We start from the raw sequence: 23,246 nt of genomic DNA on the forward strand, positions 1-23,246 counted from the left end.
GTCAGCTTCACTAAGGAAAGGGTAACAGCATTAGATCGGCTCCTAGCTTCTCTTTAGGTGAACGGTGGCAGTTGCGGGGGAGTGGAAGTACTCAGATGATTTACCAAGTAAATGAAAGAAGGCCAATGATGTGCTTTATTTTTTTTGCAATTAAAGCAAAAAATTGGCGATAATTCTATGCAGTGTTCTATGTAGGAGAGGGACAGTAGCTTTTTCACTGTACAGAGCAGCAGAGAACAGTGGAAAAGGCTTAGGTGCAGAATCAGAAGATCAATGATTCCCAGACTTACCAGCTATGTGACTAGACAATTTACTCAATGTACTTAGTTTTCTCATCTATAAAAAGGTTGTAGAACAGTACCTAGCCCAGAGCATTCAACAGTAAGAACAAAAGCTATCTATTAATATTATCATGAGTAAAGTGAAGGTGATACTACCTACACTTTTAGAATTACAGTGAGGATTAAATATCTTAATAAATATTTCTAACCTTGGATTTATATAATATATGTATAAAACAGAAATTGATTATATTTATTAAAGAATCAAACACCCTAAAAACTTTAACATCACAAAGGCCTTTTTGACATACATACAATCTAATATCTTTCAAATAGCACTCATTCACATAAACTAACCTACTCCTAAGAAAATAATGAATAATCGTCATTGAAACTCACTGAGTAGCAATAATGGAATCCTACCATATATAAGAAAATGTTTAGAGTGAGTCAAATTTAAAAAATAAAATAACCCTGTTCTGATAAATATATAAACTTTTACACAGGAACTCTGACTTTGATGAATTTAATCTGAGATCTAAGGTTTACTTTTACCTATTTTCTTTTTACCTTTTTGGAGTATATATATAAGTTTGGTGTTCTGCCTGGGACTGGAATGCCAGCTTTAGTTAGTTTTATGAAATACTTCTGCACTCGGCTGGCAACCTAAGGAAACATGACAAGCCTTTTAACGTAATAAATGACAAGACATGCAGTACCAGAATAGTTTTTTAAAATAGTTTTTAAAACATACATGTGTATCTTAATGAATAGTAACAACTTAAAATCTACCATAAATCTAGAAATAATTTTAAATTGCCACCAAAGACACTTATGTTTTAAAATAGAGACAAAAAAACTGTTAAAATAAATTAAATCTGTTTGATTCCAAAGCTAAACACAGTTTCAACTTGTGAACACAAGTGCTTGCAGCATAAAAACACATCTATTAATATCAATGAGAATGTGAAGGAGAAAACTGACAGATATTTTTTTAGAAAGACAATCAGGGAATACTGACTAAGGCACGATCACAAATCTATTAGCACAGTCTAACCAAAAAGCACAAACTGGTGCACTCATTAAACATTCAAGAGACACCAAGTCCATTACTTTTTTATTTTTAAGTAAAGCAGAATTATCTCAGAGTTGTTTCTAAAATCAACAGAAAAATACACAATTTTGTTTTTTAAAACTCCACATACTATAGCACTGTGTAGCTAAATATGAAGGGGCAGGTCTACTGATTTTAGCTTCACTATCCTTCATTTAAAAAACCATCAAAAACATGCCAACAATATGGGGCTATCTCCTCAATTACCTGCTTTGCTGTCCTATTGCCCAGTTCATCTGCTATCTTCTGCCAGCGTCGAGATTCTACTTCTTCAGGAGGGTATTTCAAGAGTAGTTGTTCAAGCTTTTTCTAAGCCAAACCAAAGACCAAATTTAAGAAAGTTTAATACTGAGTTTCTAAATAAATACATTCACCTTTCATCTTAAACTATAATACTCCCTCCCCAACTTTGGGGGTTAGGTCAACTAGAAATCCTCATGATAGGAAAAATTTCTAGTAAGGAATTTAAGACTTCACAAGAAAAATAAGATTAGAAAATAAACCTATGAGAGACCTTATAAAGATTTTCTATGCACTTCAGTAAAAAAAGGAAAGCACCCCCAACAAAGAAAATAATTAATTAATATGTTACATATTTTAGTGATTTCCACTGACCACTTTATCTTGCTAGACTATGTTTAGGCTTGCCACTATGGATCTGACAAAACTATGTAAACTCATTTGGATTTAGACAGAATACTAAAAGAGATCTTTTCCTCCTTTGTGTGGTCCTTCATTCAAATATTTAATTTTAATATTCTGACCTATCTCTTAAATTCTCCCATAGTCCTAAGGATGCAAAATAGTCCAAATGTTGGAAATAAAAGTTTCCTGAAGCTTTTTATAAACTGATAAACTCATTATAGCTGTGGGGCTAATCCTCACATGAGATAGAGATGTGTCTCAAACCTTACCCACAAACAATCCTAGCTATGTGCCAAAATGTAAGAGAACACTCTGACCTTGGCTTTGCCAGCTCCCCTCCAAACAAAAACAAGAATTCACTTTGAAGCACAGCTTTACTTGGCTCCAGGTTTTTCTGTCTCACAAAGCTGCATTACAAAAACTTTACTCCATCTGTTTTAATATCTTTTTCAATCCCCTCCCCAAAACCCAGGTTCCTTAATTAAAAATTATCCCCAAAATGGAATTCACATATTCTCAGAATGCAAAATTCTTGAAGTATGCAAAAAGGTATACAGAAACAAGTTTAAATATTTTAAATTCATGGTTAAGAGGGATTACATACAACAATATACACTTTACTCATAATACTGGCTCTAATTTTAACTGCTTTTTTTTTTTTAAACCTACACAATTTAGAAATATCTATTACCTGTTCTTCAACAGTCCACAACTGGTTAAATGTTTCAGGTTTGGTATCATCACACAGGCGTCCTCTTATCATCTGCATATAAAACAAGGTTTTTGTCAGAGAGAAAAAACAAAGACTACCCTTTGATATAGCCAAATAACACACAAATTGTGAAATTTTTAATTAATTTCAAAATATGTGAGTAAATTAATTTTTTTAATGTGTACATAATTTATTGCTTACAAAATGTTTTCATGTTCTTTTATTTCATTTGGTTTTACACTCCTAGCAATCTTGAGATATAGGTGACAGCAACTTCATTTTAAAGAAAAAGAAATGTTTCTTTTTTTTTTTAATAATCATTGTTACATTGCTTATATTTTATTTGAATTACCTTTCTTTGGTAGATTGTAAATCATCTGAAAACCAAAGAATTCAAATATTTTTAACAAATCCATTTTCCAATTAGTGTCTTGTACCTCAGAAGAGTATTTCCATCCCAATCTTTTAAATTTTTTTTTTTTTGTGGCACACGGGCCTCTCACTGTTGTGGCCTCTCCCACCGCGGAGCACAGGCTTCGGACGCGCAGGCTCAGCGGCCACGGCTCACGGGCCCAGCCGCTCCGCGGCATGTGGGATCCTCCCAGACCGGGGCACGAACCCGTGTCCCCTGCATCGGCAGGCGGACTCCCAACCACTGTGCCACCAGGGAAGCCCCCCCAATCTTTTAAATAAAGCATCACATCCACCCTCACAAAGAAAAATGAAGGAAACAAAGCATGAACACACACCAGGTGCATCTTTCTCCTTTGTTATCTATTTATTCTTTACTTTTGAAATATGAACAGTTTTATTTCTAGCCTAAGGATGTGGGGAAACATCTTGAAGATATCATATGTACTGATTGTTTAGGGCAGTTTTAGAAATAATAATGTACCATATATATTCTTTGCTAACAATGAGGAAATTATACTCATTGTTAGCAAAGAATATTTTTTTTGCAGTGGAAAAAATTACAGTGGAATTTTTTCCATTATAATATTTTTAATGTGCTAGTCTTTTTATTTAAGTAATAATAAAGTAATATCCTAAACGTATGTCTTGCTCATAAAATGGAGCCTAATATCAATTTTACTAAAATGTACATAATATTTTTAACTAGTTACACAGCTCAACATACCACTATCTTTATGGCTATTGTTTATTTTAAAGAAATGTTACTTTTTCATTCTGAATCCACATGTTTATTAAAGTTCATCTAACTAACAGCAGCAAGGCCAGGTTACAACCAGCAAATCCTAGTTACATTCCATTACACACAAAGAGCTCTTATTTTTAGAATAAATACTGTATTATGTGTCAGGCACTGAACTGGGCATGTTACATGTACTACTCATATTCCTCACAACAACTCTACAACATAGGGTGATATTAATCACATTTTATATAAGAGGAAACTGCAGCTTGGAGATTTTAATATAGATGACATCTGAAGTTCCACAGCTAGTAAGTGGTGGAGTTATGATTTCAACCCAGCTTTTTCTTAACTTCAAAGTTCATGTTCTCATCATACCTTCAAGTGAAAGACTGCTTGAATTTTAAGAATACAAACCAGCAAAATGTTAAAATGTTTTGTCTACAATTCAAATTTTCCTGCTCTAACACTTTATCCTGCTTACCTGAGGACGACTGTTTGAGCCTTCTGGACCATCACTCAAAGGCAACATAGAGTATGAAAGGGACTCTCCATCCTTCCTAGGATCTAAAGGACTTTTTGGTCTAGCAGGTAAACCTACTAAAAAGAAAACCACATATAGGATTATTAAAGCAAGACTTTGTCAGGTAGTTCTCTAATTAAATTTGTATCATGTAATATCTTACCTTTATCAAAAACTAGCTTAACTCTCCTAGTATGTCTTTTGCGATTTTTAAATTCTCTTTCAAAGTTCCCAAGGCTATTGGTATATTGGTCCCATACAATCTCGGGCAACTGAACAACTCTCTGTGGATATGGAAGCCCTATATCAGCCTGGTGGGGGAAAAAAATGAAAGTGACAAACTAAGTTTAATTCAAGAAATTATCAACTACAACCAAATTTTCAGATGACTCCAAATCTAAATAATCATCAACTGAGCATTGCTACTCACTTTTTGAATCCAACAGCCAATGAAGTTAATATAGTCTAAACACTAAATGGTAGAAATGATAGCCAAGTAAAGGAAAATGAACTTAACAAAACATAAGCACTAATTTTAGAGGTCTAAAGCTGAACTATATAAACACACTGTACTTTATCACTAACACACTTTAAACAGAAATAGCAAAGAAAGATTTTTATCTCTAAGAACAGCACATGAAATGTGTTTGACTGAAATATAATAGATATGACTTGATATACAGAATTCATTTTTAATGGACCCATGTGTTCCTGACTTATCCATAAAACTATTAATTATTTTCGCACTATATAACTCAGCACGTGTACAAAAAAACATCACATTCTGAGAATCAAAACTACATCTTTTGTTTACTTGGAATTCAATTACTTTGCCAACCATCTTTAGAGAAGTTAATAGTTGTCATAATTACTAAAACCAGGTCAGTATCATCAATCTTTTTTTTTTGCTGTACGCGGGCCTGTCACTGTTGTGGCCTCTCCCGTTGCGGAGCACAGGCTCCGGACGCGCAGGCTCAGTGGCCATGGCTCACGGGCCTAGCCGCTCTGCAGCATGTGGGATCTTCCCGGAACGGGGCGCGAACCCGTGTTCCCTGCATCGGCAGGCGGACTCTCAACCGCTGCGCCACCAGGGAAGCCCATGATCAATCTTTTGATAGGGATTTGGGTTTCATGGGTGGGTGTATTTGTCAGAACTCATATAATGGTAAAATTGGGATTTCTGAATTTCATTGTATGTAAATTTCACCTGAAAAAGTTTTAAAAAAAATTTTAGTTAACGATATGCATTCGGAAGTGTTTTGGTGTTAAGTGTGCATGTCTGCAACTCTGGAATGCATCAAATGCATTCCATCTTGAAATAAGATAGAATGGTGGATGGAAGAATTGCATAAACATACAATCAAGCAAATATAATAAAATGTTAATGGTAGAATCTGGGGGTGGATGTGTGTGCTAACTATACAGTACTTTCCACTTTTTCGTCTACTTAACATTTTTCAAAATAAAACGTTGAGAAAAAAATCAGGTCATAAATTATGAACTTGGCAGGCAAAATCCACTTTGTGACACAGAATTCTTAATTTTTATTTTGCTTGTGACATATTATATTAGCACCATCATCATAATAGCACATATTAGTCTAAGGTTCAACTTTAGAAAAATTAGAACAGAGTGTCTTTTAAAATAATGATGGTAGTAATATCAAAGAAAGCTAACAAGCCGTAAAGGTTCCCTGCATTCTATATACCAATATATAATCCAAGTTTCCTTAATTTCAATTAGGAGTTTTTAGATGTCCAGTAAAACAAAGAGATCACATGTCAACAACTTAACTACTCTGGTAAACCTGAAGAAAATAGACAATTTAAGCATACATGAGTTAACACAGAAAAAGTGAAAACTCAAACTTCTAAATTAAATCCAGCAGAAAATTTTCTTTCCAAGGAACATAAGTCTTTTATGATTACCAAAGTATCTGTGATTTAATACACATTTGTACATTTTTGAAAAAATTCTTAAGATAGTCAATATCACATCTCTGTTTCTGAGATAAAGTAAAAAGAAATTCAGTTCTAAACTAAACACAGAAATGGAAAACCAGCAAATAACCAACCACATACGTATCTAGTAAATGTGCATAACTGCATCTTTTTGCCCACCCAAGAACATGAATAAAATGCGATTAAGGTTAAAACACCATCTGTTTTAGCTGAATCAATGATAAGTAAACACTGTAAGTACTGTATCTTTTTGCACCAGCAAATTGTTTCATGACAGCAGTGCAGAATCAATAAACACCTAAGTGGGCCCACTATAACACAGAGGGTACCATAGGGTTCTAAAAACTCTAGAAGGTTTAACAAATCAATATATAGATCCTACGTCTATTATGATATTCAATGTTCTGAAAGCAGAGAAAGGAATGCTTGCTAAGTAAATAACATAACTAGAAAAATCCAAATCCAAACAATAATCATCTAAATAAAATGAAGTCCCCAGGGCTGTTCCCTCAACACCTGGTAGACCACTTCTGTGACTCATTAAAAACTAGTAACTAATAACTAAATTTTTCATACTGAACAGGCTAAATTTTTGTGTTGTTTAAGGTGAAAAAGAGGATTCTTTTTCATAGTTTTTCAGTTTTAATCTTTTCAGACAATGCTGATTAATATTTGCCTCTCAAATTTACTGAATAATTAGTGGGCCCCTAATTCAAGACACATACTATGGCATAAATGCACATCTAGATTATCTCCATGTTTACACACTAAGAAAGTTATAAAAACTTGAATCACTTTCAAATGGTTAACTGCTTAAATATGAAAGTTATGTTTTAAGGAAAAAATAGAATTATAAGGAATTTTACACTAAAATAAAAGAACATTTCAAAATTAAGTAAAATTTATATACCTCATTCTCATAGACTTGGCAACCATAACCTTAAAGACATTTAAAATATAGTTTTTGTTTGTATCACCATTGTTTTCTATCTCACTACGTTCAGAGTTAGAAAAGTAACTCTAAACTAAGCAGTAAATAAATACTAAAGTATTTTTTCTTTTAGCTTCAACAATCTTGAAGTACTGAAAGCAAAACAGGGAAAATATTTTTAAGATGGGGAAGGACGAAAGTAACAGAAAAAGACTGTAAAAATGGCTAGGAACAGGACATCAAGTTTCTAAACACACATCCAATTAAAGCTCCTAGCTATCTTCACTGAGGTATATTTTATTGTGTGTTTGGTGGGGGTGAAGAAGGGAATATTCTGCCTTCAGTAACGTGGTTAATTACAGAAGGGGAAAAAAATTAAACATTTAAACAAGTATATAATCATATAAAAAGAATAAACCGAGTTATTACCAAATACATCTCAATAAATCTTAAAAATTGCTCAATATATACCTTCTTCTGGAGTTTTTCCACAAATCCAATGGGATTTTTTAGTGCTTCTCTCTGATGTCTGCCTAAGTTTTCAAGGTCCTGGACTGCTTGAGAACGTTGAGCCTCGAGTACAGCAATCGTCTGTAACAGTCTCTGATAACTACAGAGACAAAAAAAAAAACCCCTCACTAAAATTTTCTAGTTACAACAATAAATAAAAAAAGAGTTCAAGCCGTGATCTACTATTAAGTCACACAGTCTTTGTAAAGTTACCTGAAAGAGTTTTAGTAAAACATATTACTGGGAATAAATGAGGTCTTCCTGAGTTACGAAGTACCTAGTCAGAAAATAGCAGTTAGAGAAAGCAAAGCCTTATTCTCCCATCTAAAGTTCTTAATTCTTGAACCGGAAGAAGTACAGAAAGTAAGAAAGCAAGCACCTTGACTTTCCAGCAATCCAAGTCAAATTTTTTTTTAAATCGTAAGATTTTTAGCACCAGGAGGGATCACCAAATTCAGTCCCTCTGTTGTACTCTGTTGGAATAAGAAATCTGAGGCAAATTTTCTTGACCAGAGTTACAAGAAACTGTCACATAATTCAGACATGATCTTAGTTGGCATGGTTCTCATTTGCTTTTTCTGTTATACCTCCATTCTAGAGGAAGTTTCCTTCCCTGTCAATTCTTAAGTATTAAACATTTTTACAGAAGAAAGGACTCAAAAGATATTTCTTACTTCCCTGCCTATAACAGTCTATTTAGCACAGCTAACATAGAATTTTACCCACACAAACCTACTATCTGTTCACATTCTCCTCCCCCCCACCCCAGTTCAAACTGTCCTGCCTCTCTAATGTCTAATTTCACATATCAATACACATAAGGAAACACATTAGCACAAAAACCCTGAATACTCGAATGCATTTTGCAAAAGAACCAAGAACAAATCACTCCAAGTTCACTTCAAAATAAGTCACTAGGTCTTTAAAATATTAGTGAAGCACAATTTTTCTTTATGGCTTTCAATAAATTTCATTGTTTCCCAACAGACTATAAACTCCATAATGGCAAACACATCTGAAAAGTCCACTGTTTTTGTTTATTCAGTGTGCAGCACACTTCCCAACATATAGATGCTCAGTAAATATTCTTTGAATGAACAAATGGCCAGATGTTCTGTGCAATCAAAAGTATACTGAAACTTTTAAGTCCGGAAGTTAGCAAACAAGCAGAAATTTCAAGGGTAAAACAATGCAATTTTGATGTTCACAGCCATCGCGTAACTGCAACATGACATTCTCTATTAGAACACCGTTTCAGCCCCCTGCCTAAAACATATTCTTATTCTCAAGTCCCTTGTTAACTAATCCCTGATGAGATGTTTAATAATCAAGGTAAAAACTCCTAACACTGAAGGGTAAGGCTTCTCTCAAGCTAGAGATACTTCATTCAAAAGTTAGAACTGAAAAAAAAAAAAAAAAAAAAAAAAGTTAGAACTGAATTGGAAACCAAGGTCTGTACTAAGTTACTCCTGGATCAGTTACAGAGGTTAAGCCTAAACTCACCTTCACTCTGCCTCTGTTTGCTTTGAGGTGTATGGTGTGTACAAACCTTGACCGTGCTGGTGTTTTCTTACCAGGCAGGCTCACCCACGCTCAATCTTAGGGTGATTGTACTGAGTCAGATAGAACCTAACCTCTCTATAATACTCTTAATTGCCATATTTCACCTTCAGAATACCTACCCCATGTAGCTGAATAACCAAAGACTTACATGGTGTCTCTGTGATGACTGACCCCTGCTTTAAATAGGACACACTTCTGTATCATCAATATGAAAATGATTATGAGTCTATTAAACTTGCAGCAAACTACTGTAAGCAAGTAACAATTAATGAGGCACAAGTAAGAACAGAGTTATAGGAAAAAACAAGCAGAGGCTTGAAAAAAGTGCTACAGTCAGTCACTGCCACTGGGAAGAAAGGCCTCTATTTGAAGTCAGTAAATTATAACAATTTTTACTGTATGTAAATTATTCCACAATGATTCTGACTTTAAAAAATAATTCCAACAGAGATTACAAGGGAAGTATAACTCTTCACTCCCTATTTTGCTTCTCTTCAATCAAGATTAAATGATTAGCAAATTGAAAGACCTAATATATACATTGGTAAAGACTTAAAAGTCCAGAATAAGTAAAAAGACTGTAAGAAGATAGTGAATTTAAGTCTTCTAGGCCAGCTAATTTGAATAATTTCCTAGAGTATTCAGAGATTTTACCAATAAGATTATCATACATATCCCTAAGCAGAAATGGAGAAAATAAAAAACTGGCATGACATCTAAAAAACAGTATAATACAGACAAATCTAATTTCAATCCTACCCATCCACTCACTTCACCTCTAAAAACAAACCACTGGAATCTGACCCAGGCATCAATTGAGGCAAGATTCACCTGTTCATTAATGTAGGCACTATCCTTAAAAGCTTCAGTAATTATCAAAGTAAATCAGGAACAGAGCTTAGGTATAATAGAGGATCTACCACTACACCAGAGAGGGAGTAAAGGAACTGGATGGGAAGGAATGGGGACAGGACTGCCATGTCGTGGGGGATGGAGGATGGGTATGTGAGGGTCCATCATACCATTCTGTCCACTTTTTTGTATGCTTGAAGTTCTCCACAATGAGTTAAAAAGAAAACTCCAATTTGAGTTTAAATTAACCAGTGATGTGGCCACTGTACTCTTCCTGGGCTAATCGGATCATACTTGCTACTGTATTCAGCTCTGCTTTGAGAGACAAACAGGTTCATGACCACACAAGATGGATGGGAGACTATGTAATATGAAATAACAAATAGTGTCAAACATTTACTGAATGTGTACTATATATATTATACAATGTGCAATTAGTCAATTCTCATAATCAACTTACAAGATAGGTACCATTACCCTTATTTCACAGGTAAGTAAACCAAGGCACAGATCATGCCAGCCATTTGTTCCATAATGTGATGTGAGGAATAATTAGCCAAGAAATGGGAACCTGCAATAAAATATTATTTCAATCTTTATGTAACATGCAGTTATGTGGAAAAGAAAATAGACTTGTTTTATAATGTAGAAAGGGGCAACCTAGAATCAAATTGTGATAAGGCACAATATGAAGAAAAACCTTCTCTCAGTCAAAACCAATAAAAGATGGTAGGACAGTGCCCAATCACCATAGATGTTCACAGAGATATTTAAAGGAAATTCAAGCATTAAAAAATCCTGAAGGGCTTCCCTGGTGCCGCAGTGATTGAGAGTCCGCCTGCCGATGCAGGGGACACGGGTTCGTGCTCCGGTCCAGGAAGATCCCACATGCCGCGGAGCGGCTAGGCCCGTGAGCCATGGCCGCTGGGCCTGCGCGTCCGGAGCCTGTGCTCCGCAATGGGAGAGGCCACAACAGTGAGAGGCCCGCGTATAGCAAAAAAAAAAAAAAATCCTGAAACTCTTTTACTCCAGTAAAACATGCTGCTTTCAATTCTGCTATTCACTGAACCAAGTAAGAGGATGGAAAGACTGGGGGAAAAAAAAAAGTATATACTTTTACATGAATGCAAGTAGAGTACAGCTTCCCCACATGGACAACTTTGTATTAAATCTCTCAAAATTATTTTTTATCTATTTCTAAAGCTGAATCCAATGCAAAGAACAGCAAGCTTAGCTGTGGCAGATAATTGTTAATATTATTTCTGTTTCATGTCTTCAACATAAAAAGAATTTTAGCTTGTGTACTGAGGAATCACATTTGACTAAAATAGAAATACTCTTCAAATCTACATCTAAGTTACTTTCACTACTTTTCACTCTCCAAGCCTTCCTGAATTCTTTACTCACTTCTGTGAATTTTAAAACATTTATATGAAAGAGTATATTTGTAAAAATACTGATGTCTGAAAGAGGATACCAAGAATTAACAATCTAGAAGTTTAATTGCATTCTCCAATTTCTAGGCAGTGATATTACACACACTATGAGACAGTGAGAGTGAGAGAGAGAGAGAGAGAGAGGAGAAAGGTTTTATTTCCAAGCAAGCCAGAATCTTTTTCGAGTCAGATTTCAATTCTATTGTGGAAGGTTACATGGCATTTGTAATTTTAAAAAACTAATGGGGAAACTATTTATTTATTTTTGGCTGCATTGGGTCTTCATTGCTGCACACGGGCTTTCTCTAGTCGCAGCAAGCAGGGGCTACTCTTCGTTGTGGTGTGTGGGCTTCTCTTGTTGTGGAGCATTGGCTCTAGGCACATGGGCTTCAGTAGTTGTGGCACACAGGTTCAGCAGTTGTGGCTTGCGGGCTCTAGAGTACAGGCTCAGTAGTTGTGGCACACGGGCTTAGTTGCTCTGCGGCATGTGGGATCTTCCCAGACCAGGGCTCAAACCCGTATCCCCTGCACTGGTAGGTGGATTCCTAACCACGGTACCACCATGGAAGTCCCTGGGGAAACATTTTAAAAAATCTAAACTGAGGGTTATTCTGCCCCTAAAATTGGCTTGATTATTCAGTCATTAAATAGTGTCACTAAAGACCTCACCATCACCAAAAAAAAATAAAGGAAAGGAAAAAAAAAGAAAGCTATTCTAGATCAGGAGTCTACAACCTATGGTCTGCCTGTTTTTTTAAATAAAGTTTTATTGGGACATACCTATACTCATTTGTTTACACAATGTCTATGGCTGTTTTCTAGCTACAATGACAGAGTGGAGTAGCTATAAAGTGGAGTTGATCCCCAAAGCCTAAAATATTACTATCTGCGCCTTTAGGGAAAAGTCTGCAAGGCCCTGCTCTAGATCAAAAGATACAGAGACATGACAATCAAATGTAATGCATAATCTGAGATTAGTTCCCACAGCAGGAAAACGGACATTTGGGTGTATAGATGGAAAATTTTTAATATATTGCTCTTTGTATCAGTGCCAAAATGGTGTAATAAGGTAGTTAAGGTTATGTAGGAGAACGTCCTTGTTTTTAGGAGACATATACTAACATATACAGGTGATAAGTCTACAACACACTTTCAAACAGCTTAGCAGGCACTCCCCTGGTGGTCCAGTGTCTGCGCTCCCAATGCAGGGGGCCTGGGTTCAATCCCTGGTCAGGGAACTAGATCCCACATGCCACAACTAAGATTTCGCATGTCACAACTAAAAGATTCCGCATGCCACAACGAAGATCCCACGGGCCTCAACTAAGACTTGGCGTAGCCAAATTAACTAATTAATTAATTAAAACCCGGCTTAGCAAAAAGAAAAGTTTTATAGTATATGAGGTGGGAACGAAGATGAGGGGGAAAGAGTAGCATGATTATTATTAGCTGGAACACTAAGCTTGATTAAACACACTGAAAAAAACTAGAGAAAGTAACATGACATAATAATAAATCTATTAGTTTATACTGTAAGAAGAAAAGGAAAAGGGGTATAGGAAAAACTTACAATCAGATGACTTAACAAATGTTTTCACATGTGTGCACAAATGCACTCTTGTATGCATTGTGAGTAGAAGGAAATAAGAAAAAGAAGAGCAAGATTTATTGTAGATTTTATTTTCAATAGGACAAAGTTATGTAAAGCAAATTGGTTCTCAAAAATAACAGTAACATTTTAACAAAATTTTAAACAATAACAAATTTCATCATAGCAATCTACCAGGGTAAAACAATTGAGGGAGGAGCCTCAATTTACTCTAACTATACCATTATCTTAACTAAGTGTGGCATTTTCTACTGTCTGCAAAATATTGAGCTCACCATGTATATACACGATTGAACAGAAATTACTTTCATGAAAGTAGAACACATGGTTTTTAAAATTATTGTCTTCCTTCACGAAGGATTTGAAACTCTAAAACTACAGGATTTTCAAATTCAAGAATTCACAAATGGTCTCTCTCACTTTTCATTAGAGAATGATCAAAAAGATTTTTATGAAATTCTGTGTTAAGACAGAAACTAATACCTCAGCTCCTGAAAGTATGTCTTTCCAGATATAAAGATCAACCCTGTATTGAAAACAACTAAAAATGCTGAATTAAAAACAAATAAAGAGGGACTTCCCTGGTGGTACAGTGGTTAAGAATCCGCCCACCAATGCAGGGGACACGGGGTTTGAGCCCTGGTCTGGTAAGATCCCACATGTCACGGAGCAACTAAGCCCGTGCAGCATAACTACTGAGCCTGTGCTCTAGAGCCTGGGAGCCACAACTACTGGGCCCACGCACCACAACTATTGAAGCCCGTGTGCCGAGAGCCCATGCTCCACAACAAGAGAAGCCACCATGATGAGAAGCCAACTCACAGCAACAAAGAGTAGACCCTGCTCACCGCACCTAGAGAAAGCCCATGCGCAGCAACAAAGACCCAACACAGCCAAAAAATTTTTTTTTAATTAATAAAAAAAATAAATAAAAACAAATAAAGAAAAAACCGTGTACTCTTTTAATTTTAAAAGCATAGAAGGGGCTTCCGTGGTGGCGCAGTGGTTGAGAGTTCGCCTGCCAATGCAGGGGACACGGGTTCTTGCCCCGGTCTGGGAAGATCCCATATGCTGTAGAGCAGCTGGGACCGTGAGCCATGGCCGTTGAGCCTCTGCGTCCGGAGCCTGTGCTCCGCAATGGGAGAGGCCACAACAGTGAGAGGCCCGCATACCGCAAAAAAAAAAAAAAAGGCATTTCCCTTAAGGTTTCATCAATATCCTGAAGATACAGTCATTCTTTCAATGGTCTCTACAATAAAAGTTATCAGATTTCTCTTTTCCGAGTCTATCTTAGTACCTGGAAACTGGCCTAGGATAAATCTAGATTGGAGTCTACAATCTCTGTCTACAATACTTTAACAACAACAACAAAAAAAAGCATGACAGTTAAGCTATATTATCCTTGTCTTATCACTTTTTGTTTTATCTGGGTCTAACTTAAATAGAAGGCTTAAACAAGCTTCATACATATTTCTATACTCTGATGCCAAAGTACGGTTTTTAACATAGTTTTTCTTAGTTACAAATACCTGAAGAAGCAGCATGATTTCATTCTGTTTTCATTAACTCATTCACCTCCTATGCTAAAGTACTGCATTAAACACTCGGGATACAAAGGGCCTTTTCCTATCAGAGGTATCAGTCAAGGGGGCAATACAAATAAGTAAACAGTCAATTACAATATGGGGTATGAGTGTTGTAAAGAGGAATGCACACAATATAGGAGGGCTTTAAACAGAGGTCTCTGAGGGTCAGGAAAAGCTTCCCAAAAGAAGTTCAGCTGAGACCAGAAAGAAGAAAGGAAATTAGCTGGGGAAGAGGTGTAGAAGGGAAGAAGAGTTCAAGAATTTTTCCAACCAAACAGAAGGAACATTATGCAGAAATGCTTCTAGGCAAAGCACAGAACCTAAGACCAGAAAAGAGGTTTGGTACGACTGGGAGTGAAGACAGAGTTGAGGCTCGAGAGGAAGAATGGGATCAATTACACACAGGTCTGTAAAGTCAAGACTGAACTTGATTTTAAGGGCAATGGGAAGCTCTGGAGGAGTTTTAAGCTGAAGGAAAAAAATTGCTTTTTACAAAAACCATTCACACCAGAACAAGGAGAATGGATTAGAGTGGAGCAAGACTCCAAAAGGAGACCAATTAATGAGCTCTTGCTGTAATAACCAAGAGGAAAGACAGACTGTATTCAGGTAGTGGGCATGGAGAAAGAATGAGGTGAGTAGGTAATTTGAGAGATTTATATGGTAGGTTCTATAGCACTTGGTGACTGCCTGGACAAAAGAAATATTAAAAAAGAAAAAAATTTCAAGAAGGAGGGCCAGTGAAGCCAACTTCTAATTTAAAAAAAAATCTAAGGTAAAAGGCTATGTCCACTAGATTTCACACAAGGAAATCATTAGTAAGTCACTTCAGTGGCGTGCTAGGAGGTTTAAGCTAGACTTCAATACTTTAGGATTGAGTGAAAAGTTAACAAAGGAGAAATGGGAAATATAATCAATTTAATCAAGAAATTTAGCTGTGAAGGGGAGAAAGTAAGTAGTTGAAAGGTATTTGGGAAATGAAAAGAAAATCTTTAAATCAGAAAAGACTTAAGCATGTTTAAATGCAGATGGGAAAGGGACCATTAGAAAGGTTGATTCTGGGGCTTCCCTGGTGGTGCAGTGGTTGGGAGTCCGCCTGCCGATGCAGGGGACGCGGGTTCGTGCCCCGGTCCGGGAGGATCCCACATGCCGCGGAGCAGCTGGGCCCGTGAGCCATGGCCACTGAGCCTGCGTGTCCGGAGCCTGTGCTCCGCAACAGGAGAGGCCACGGCAGTGAGAGGCCCGCATACCACAAAAAAAAAGAAAAAGAAAAAAAAAAAGATCTATAGCCGTGAATCAGTGTGATACACCACATCAACAAATTGAACAATAAAAACCACATAATCATCTCAACAGATGGAGAAAAAGCTTTTGACAAAATTCAGTACCCATTTATAAAGACTTTCCAGAAAGTGGGCATAGAGGGAACATACCACAACATAATAAAGGCCATATATGACAAACCTAGAGCTAACATCATACTCAATGGTGAAAAGCTGAAAGCATTTATTTCCTCTAAGATCAGGAACAAGACAAGGGTGCCCACTCTGACCACTTTTATTCAACACAGTTTTGGAAGTCCTAGCCATGGCAACCAGAGAAGAAAAAGAAATAAGAGAAATCCAAATTGGAAAGAAGAAGTAAAACTGTCACTGTTTGCAGATGACATGACAGTATATACAAAGAAAACCCTACAGATGCTACCAGAAAACTACTAGAGCTCATCAATGAATTTGGTCAAGCTGCAGGATACAAAATTAATACACAGAAATCTGTTGCATTTCTATACACCAACAACAAAAGACTGAAAGAGAAATTAAAGAAACAATCCCATTTACTGTCACATCAAAAAGAATAAAATACCTAGGAATAAACCTAAGGAGACAAAAGACTTGTACAGTACTCTGAAAACTACAAGACGCTGATGAAAGAAACTGAAGATGACACAAACAGACGGAATGATATACCATGTTCTTGGATTGGAAGAATCAACATTGTTAAAATGACTATACTACCCGAGGCAATCTACAGATTCAATGCAATCTCTATCAAATTACCAATGGCATTTTTCACAGAACTAGAAAAAAAAAATCTTAAAATTTGTATGGAGACACAAAAGACCCCGAATAGCCAAGGCAATCTTGAGAAAGAAAAACGGAGCTGGAGGAATCAGGCTCCCTGACTTCAGTCTATACTACAAAACTACAGTCATCAAAACAGTATGGTACTGGCACCAAAACAGTAATATAGATCAATGGAACAGGATAGAAAGCCCAAAATTAAACCCACGCACCTATGGTCAATCTATGACAAAGAGGCAAGACTATACAATGGAGGAAAGACAGTCTCTTCAATAAATGGTGCTGGGAAAACTGGACAGCTACATGTAAAAAAATAAAATTAGAACATTTGTTCACAGCATACAAAAATAAACTCAAAAGGGATTAAAGATCTAAATGTAAGACCAGATACTATAAAACTCTCAGAGGAAAACAAAAGCAGAAAACTATTTGACATGAATCACAGCAAGATCTTTTTCGATCTGTCTCCTAGAGTAATGAAAATAAAAACAAAAATAAACAAATGGGACCTAATTAAACCTAAGAGCTTTCGCACAGCAAAGAAAACCATAAACAAGACGAAAGACAACCCACAGAATGGGAGAAAATATATGCAAACAATGCGACCGACAAGAGATTAGTCTCCAAAATTTACGAACAACTCATGTGGATCAATGTCAAAAAGACAAACAACCCAATCAAAAAATGGCCAGAAGACCTAAATAGACATTTCTCCAAAAAAAAAACCCATAAAGATGGCTAAGAGGCATGTGAAAAGATGCTCAACATCACTAATTATTTGAGAAATGCAAATCAAAACTACAATGAGGGGACTTCCCTGGTGGCGCAATGGATAAGACTCTGCGCTTCCAATGCAGGGGGCCTGGGTTCGACCCCTGGTCAGGGAACTAGATCCCTCATGTATGCCACAATTAAGACTTTGCATGCCACAATTAAGGAGCCCATGTGTCACAACTTAGGAGCTTGCGAGCCACAACTAAGGAGCCCTGGAGCTGCAACTAAGGAGGAGGCCACCTGCCACAACTAAGGAGCCCACATGCTGCAACTAAGGAGCCAACAAGCCACAACTAAGGAGCCCACCTGCTGTAACTAAGACCTGGTGCAACCAAACAAATAAATAAATCTTAAAAAAAAAAAACCACACAATGAGCTATCACCTCACACCAGTCAGAATGGCCATCATCAAAAAATCTACAGACAAGGGCTTCCCTGGTGGCACAGTGGTTAAGAATCTGCCTGCCAATGCAGGGGACATGGGTTCAATCCCTGTTCAGGAAGATCCCACATGCCGTGGAGCAACTAAGCCTGTGCGCCACAACTACTGAGCCTGTGCTCTAGAGCCCACAAGCCACAACTACTGAAGCCCACATGCCTAGAGCCTGTGCTCTGCAACAAGAGAAGACACTGCAATGAGAAGCCCACGCACCACAAGGAAGAGTAGCCCCCACTCGCTGCAACTAGAGAAAGCCAGCATGCAGCAACGAAGACCCAACGCAGCCAAAAAAAAAAAAAAAAACAAAAACAAAAAACCTATAAACAATATGCTGGAGAGGGTGTGGAGAAAAGGGAATCCCCCTACACTGTTGGTAAGAATGTAAATTGGTATAGCCACTATGGAGAACAATATGGAGGCCCCTTCAAAAACTAAAAGTAGAGCTACCATATGATTCAGTAATCCCACACCTGGGCATATATCTGGAAAATAATATGGTTCAAAAGAATATATGCACATCAATGTTCACTGCACTGCTGTTCACAATAGCCAAGACATGGAAGCAACCTAAATGTCTACCAACACATGAATGGATAAAGAGGAAGTGGCACATGTATACAATGGAATATTACTCATCCATTAAAAAGAAATAATGCCATTTGCAGCAACGTGGATGGACCTGGAGATTATCATAATAAATGAAGTCAGTCAGAGAAAGACAAATATATGATATCGCTTATATATGGAATCTAAAAAAAAATTGATACAAATGAACTTACATACAAAACACAAAGAGACTCACAAACTTAGAGAACAAACTTATGGTTACCAGGGGGAAGGGTGGTGGGGAGAGATCGACTGGGAGTTTGGACATGACACGTACACACTGCTGTATTTAAAACAGATAACTGGGCTTCCCTGGTGGTGCAGTGATTAAGAATCTGCCTGCCAATGCAGTGGACACAGGTTCGATCCCTGGTCAGGGAAGATCCCAAATGCTGCGGAGCAACTAAGCCCGTGCGCCACAACTACTGAGCCTGCACTCCAGAGCCCGCAAGCCACAACTTCTGAGCCCGCATGCCACAACTACTGAAGTCCACGTGCCTAGGGCCCGTGCTCCACAACGAGAAGCCAACACAATGAGAAGCCTGTGCACCACAATGAAGAGTAGCCCCCACTCGCCGCAACTAGAGAAAGCCCACACGCAAGAATGAAGACCCAACACAGCCAAAAATAAATAAATTTATAAAAATAAATAAATAGAGCTTCCCTGGTGGCGCAGTGGTTGAGAATCTGCCTGCTAATGCAGGGGACACAGGTTCGAGCCTGGTCTCCACATGCCGCGGAGCAACTAGGCCCGTGAGCCACAACTACTGAGCCTGCGCGTCTGGAGTCTGTGCTCCGCAACAAGAGAGGCCGCAATAGTGAGAGGCCCATGCACCGTGATAAAGAGTGGCCCCCGCCTGCCACAACTAGAGAAAGCCCTTGCACAGAAACGAAGACCCAACAGAGCCAAAAATAGAAATAAATTAATTAAAAGAAGGCTCAACCTTTTTTAAATAAATAAATAAATAGATAGATAACCAACAAGGACTTACTGTATAGCACAGGGAGCTATGCTCACTACTCTGTAATAACCTAAATGGGAAAAGAATATGAAAAAGAACAGATACATGTATATGTATAACTGAATCACTTTGCTGTACACCTGAAACTAACACAGCATTGTTAATCAAATATAATCCAAAAAAAAGGATCTATAGTACTGAAGCACCATCTTTAACCAAAGGTAATTACCCTAGCACTGAAAGACTTGTGAGCCCTAAATCACAATGCCAGTGACCGACTTGGATTTCACCTACACTTAATAAGTCAAAATAGATGCTGGTCATACACAATCATTTATTTTTACATGATTTATGAGCATGATTAACAAGCTACTGTAATTTTTTTCACCCCATCTTTAAGATAGTTCTAAACTAATTAGTTAAACCTAGGACTCTGAACATGGCAGACAAAAATTACTATGTCTAGAAAAAAATAATAATAATTTCTTAAAACTAGAACCATCTATTTATTCAAGAGCCTGCCAATTCAAGTTCAGCTAGGCTAGTAAGACATTAGAAAATCATATTTGTAATACCTACTTTTAAATTAATCATAACAAATCCATGTAACTTGAGTTTGCATTTTTGTTGCGGTCTTCAAATGTTACTATATATTAGCTGAAGTGTTCCAGAAAACTGAAAGATTTCAATCGTTTCTTAGAATCAAAGAAATGATGGAAGATGTTCTCAAGGACATATCTTTTTCAGTAAATGAATATTAACACAAATGAAGACTGAGGGAAACTATATCTGATAATTTACAGACATTTACTTATTACTTGCTCTTCAAAGTATAAGACCAAATAAATAAAAATATGATCAGAGTGCAACATATTACCATGAAACCACTTCTGACATAATGCTATTTGGACTGGCCCTTTAAAATTCTATGCTGCCTGTCATCTAATGGCGTATAAACAATATAAGAATTTTTTAATATTATTGTAGATTATAATAGTTATGTTTAATAAATGTCAGAAGACATCTTATTATAGATGCCAAATTAAAGATTAGCACCCACTTTTAAGGGTCATAAAAAGAAAAAAGGAAAATACATGTTGTAAGTTTAAAAGTTTTTCTCCTAAAAATAAATTTAACTTTTTTTAAAATTTAATTTTATTTATTTTTTATTTTCTGGCTGCATTGGGTCTTCCTTGCTGTGCGGGGGCTTTCTCTAGTTGCGGCAAGTGGGGGCTACTCTTTGTTGCAGTGCGCGAGCTTCTCATTGTTGCGAAGCATGGGCTCTAGGCGCGTGGGCTTCAGTAGTTGTGGCACTCGGGCTTCAGCAGTTGTGGCTCGCAGGCTCTAGAGCACAGGCTCAGTAGTTGCGGTGTATGGACTTAGTTGTTCTGTGGCATGTGGGATCATCCTGGACCAGGGCTCAAACCCGCGTCCCCTGCATTGGCAGGTAGATTCTTAACCACTGCGCCACGAGGGAAATCCAAATTTAAAATTCTTAATGAAATATTTTAATTGAAAAACCAATCTGAAATTTCTCTTTTTAAGCTGAATCATTAAAATTTAGTAGGGGGGCTTCCCTGGTGGCGCAGTGGTTGGCAGTCCGCCTGCCGATGCAGTGGACACAGGTTTGAGCCCTGGTCCAGGAAGATCCCACGTGCCGCAGAACGGCTGGGCCCGTGAGCCATGGCCGCTGCGCCTGCGCGTCCGGAGCCTGTGCTCCGTGACGGGGGAGGCCACAGAGGTGAGAGGCCCGCGTACCAGAAAAAAAAAAAAAAAAAAAAAAAATTAGTAGGGAATTCCCTGGCGGTCCAGCGGTTAGGACTCAGCATTTTCACAGCCGTGGGCTCAGGTTAGATCCCTAGTTGGGGAACTAAGATCCCCCAAGCCGCAGCGTGGCCATAAAAAATAAAATTAGTCTCAGTATTGAAACTTTTAGATGGGTTCTAAAACTATCCTATATAAGGCAATGACTTTCAAACCTGGCTGAATATTACAATCATTTGGAGAGCTTTTTAAAAAAGAGAGAGAGAGGGGTGATCGAGATTCCACAGACTAAATCAGAATCTCTAGGGCAAGTCTAGGCATTCATATATTTTTAAAACATCATAAGTGATTCTAATGTGCAGCTCTATTCTGCTACATTGTATCAATCCTAAAAAGCAATAAAGATTCATTAAGAATTATCGGGCTTCCCTGGTGGCGCAGTGGTTGAGAGCCCGCCTGCCGATGCAGGGGACACAGGTTCGTGCCCCGGTCGGGGAAGATCCCACATGCCGTGGAGCGGCTGGGCCCATGAGCCATGGCCGCTGAGCCTGCGCGTCCGGAGCCTGTGCTCTGCGGTGGGAGAGGCCCGCGTACCACAAAAAAAAAAAAAAGTAATAAATTTCAATATTAGGGACTTCCCTGGTGGTGCAGTGGTTAAGACTCCATGCTCCCAATGCAGGGGGCCCAGGTTCGATCCCTGGTCAGGGAAATAGACCAGCATGCCGCAACTAAGACCTGGCACGGCCAAATAAATAAATATCTTCTAAAAAAGAATTATCGGGCTTCCCTGGTGGCACAGTGGTTGAGAGTCTGCCTGCCGATGCAGGGTACACGGGTTTGTGCCCCGGTCCGGGAAGATCCCACGTGCCGCGGAGCGGCTGGGCCCGTGAGCCATGGCAGCTGAGCCTGCGCGTCCGGAGCCTATGCTCCGCAACGGGAGAGGCCACAACAGTGAGAGCCCAGCTTACCGCAAAAAAAAAAAAAAAAAAAAAAAAAATTATCAATATTAGAAACTACTATTCACAGTTGAGATGAATGAATGAAATAATTTAACAACTAAGGGGCAAAGATAATGTATAACTGCAATACAATTTTTAAAAATTATTTGTGAGCTAGAGATTGTCATACTGAGTGAAGTAAGTCAGAGAAACACAAACATCATATGATATCACTTATATGTAGAATCTAACAAAAGGGTACAAATGAACTTATTTACAAAACGAAAGTAGAGTCACAGATACAGAAAATAAACAAGGTTACCAGGGATAAGGGGGGGGAGGGATAAATTGGGAAACTGGGATTGACATATAAACTCTACTATACATAAAAGAGATAACTAATGAGGACCTACTGCATAGCACAGGGTACTCTGCTCAATACTCTGTAATGGCCTATGTGGGAAAAGAATTGAAAAGAAGAGTGGATATATGTACATGTATAACTGATTCACTTTGCTGTACATCTGAAGCTAACACAACATTGTAAATCAATTATACTCCAATAAAAATGTTTTTAAAAAATTATTTGTGAGCTAAATTTAAGTCTTTACAAATCAAGAAAGCAAATTTAGGCAGTGTCATGTACCAAAAGTAATATCTCTAGTAAGCTATGTGAGAAGAGTCAACTCACCAATCCCTTACGTTCTACACCCATTCCCTGGATCTCTAAACCTTGCTGTTCGCTTCTGAATGCAAATATGTTTGAATTGAGGCTTCCCACATCTCAAAAACTTTCAATAAGCATT

The 23,246-nt window shown here is 37.6% G+C and overlaps 1 protein-coding gene across 2 annotated transcripts in view; it reads right to left on the reverse strand.

Annotated features, from left to right (window-relative positions):
- ZZZ3 (zinc finger ZZ-type containing 3) overlaps positions 1 to 23,246 on the reverse strand; it is a 53,256-nt gene that overhangs the window by 11,222 nt on the left and 18,788 nt on the right. Inside the window, exons 2-7 of one of the 2 annotated variants that reach the window (XM_065887945.1) lie at positions 7,792 to 7,930; positions 4,592 to 4,739; positions 4,390 to 4,502; positions 2,732 to 2,803; positions 1,603 to 1,704; positions 852 to 947 (exon numbers count right to left, since the gene is read on the reverse strand). In XM_065887945.1, coding sequence (XP_065744017.1) covers positions 852 to 947; positions 1,603 to 1,704; positions 2,732 to 2,803; positions 4,390 to 4,502; positions 4,592 to 4,739; positions 7,792 to 7,930 — 670 coding nt within the window. Of the gene's footprint in view, positions 1 to 851; positions 948 to 1,602; positions 1,705 to 2,731; positions 2,804 to 4,389; positions 4,506 to 4,591; positions 4,740 to 7,791; positions 7,931 to 23,246 lie in introns of both variants that reach the window. The other variant, XM_065887939.1, reaches the window with a different exon arrangement.

The sequence above is a fragment of the Phocoena phocoena genome, chromosome 1 (assembly GCF_963924675.1).
Source record: "Phocoena phocoena chromosome 1, mPhoPho1.1, whole genome shotgun sequence".
NCBI classification, from domain to species: domain Eukaryota; kingdom Metazoa; phylum Chordata; class Mammalia; order Artiodactyla; family Phocoenidae; genus Phocoena; species Phocoena phocoena.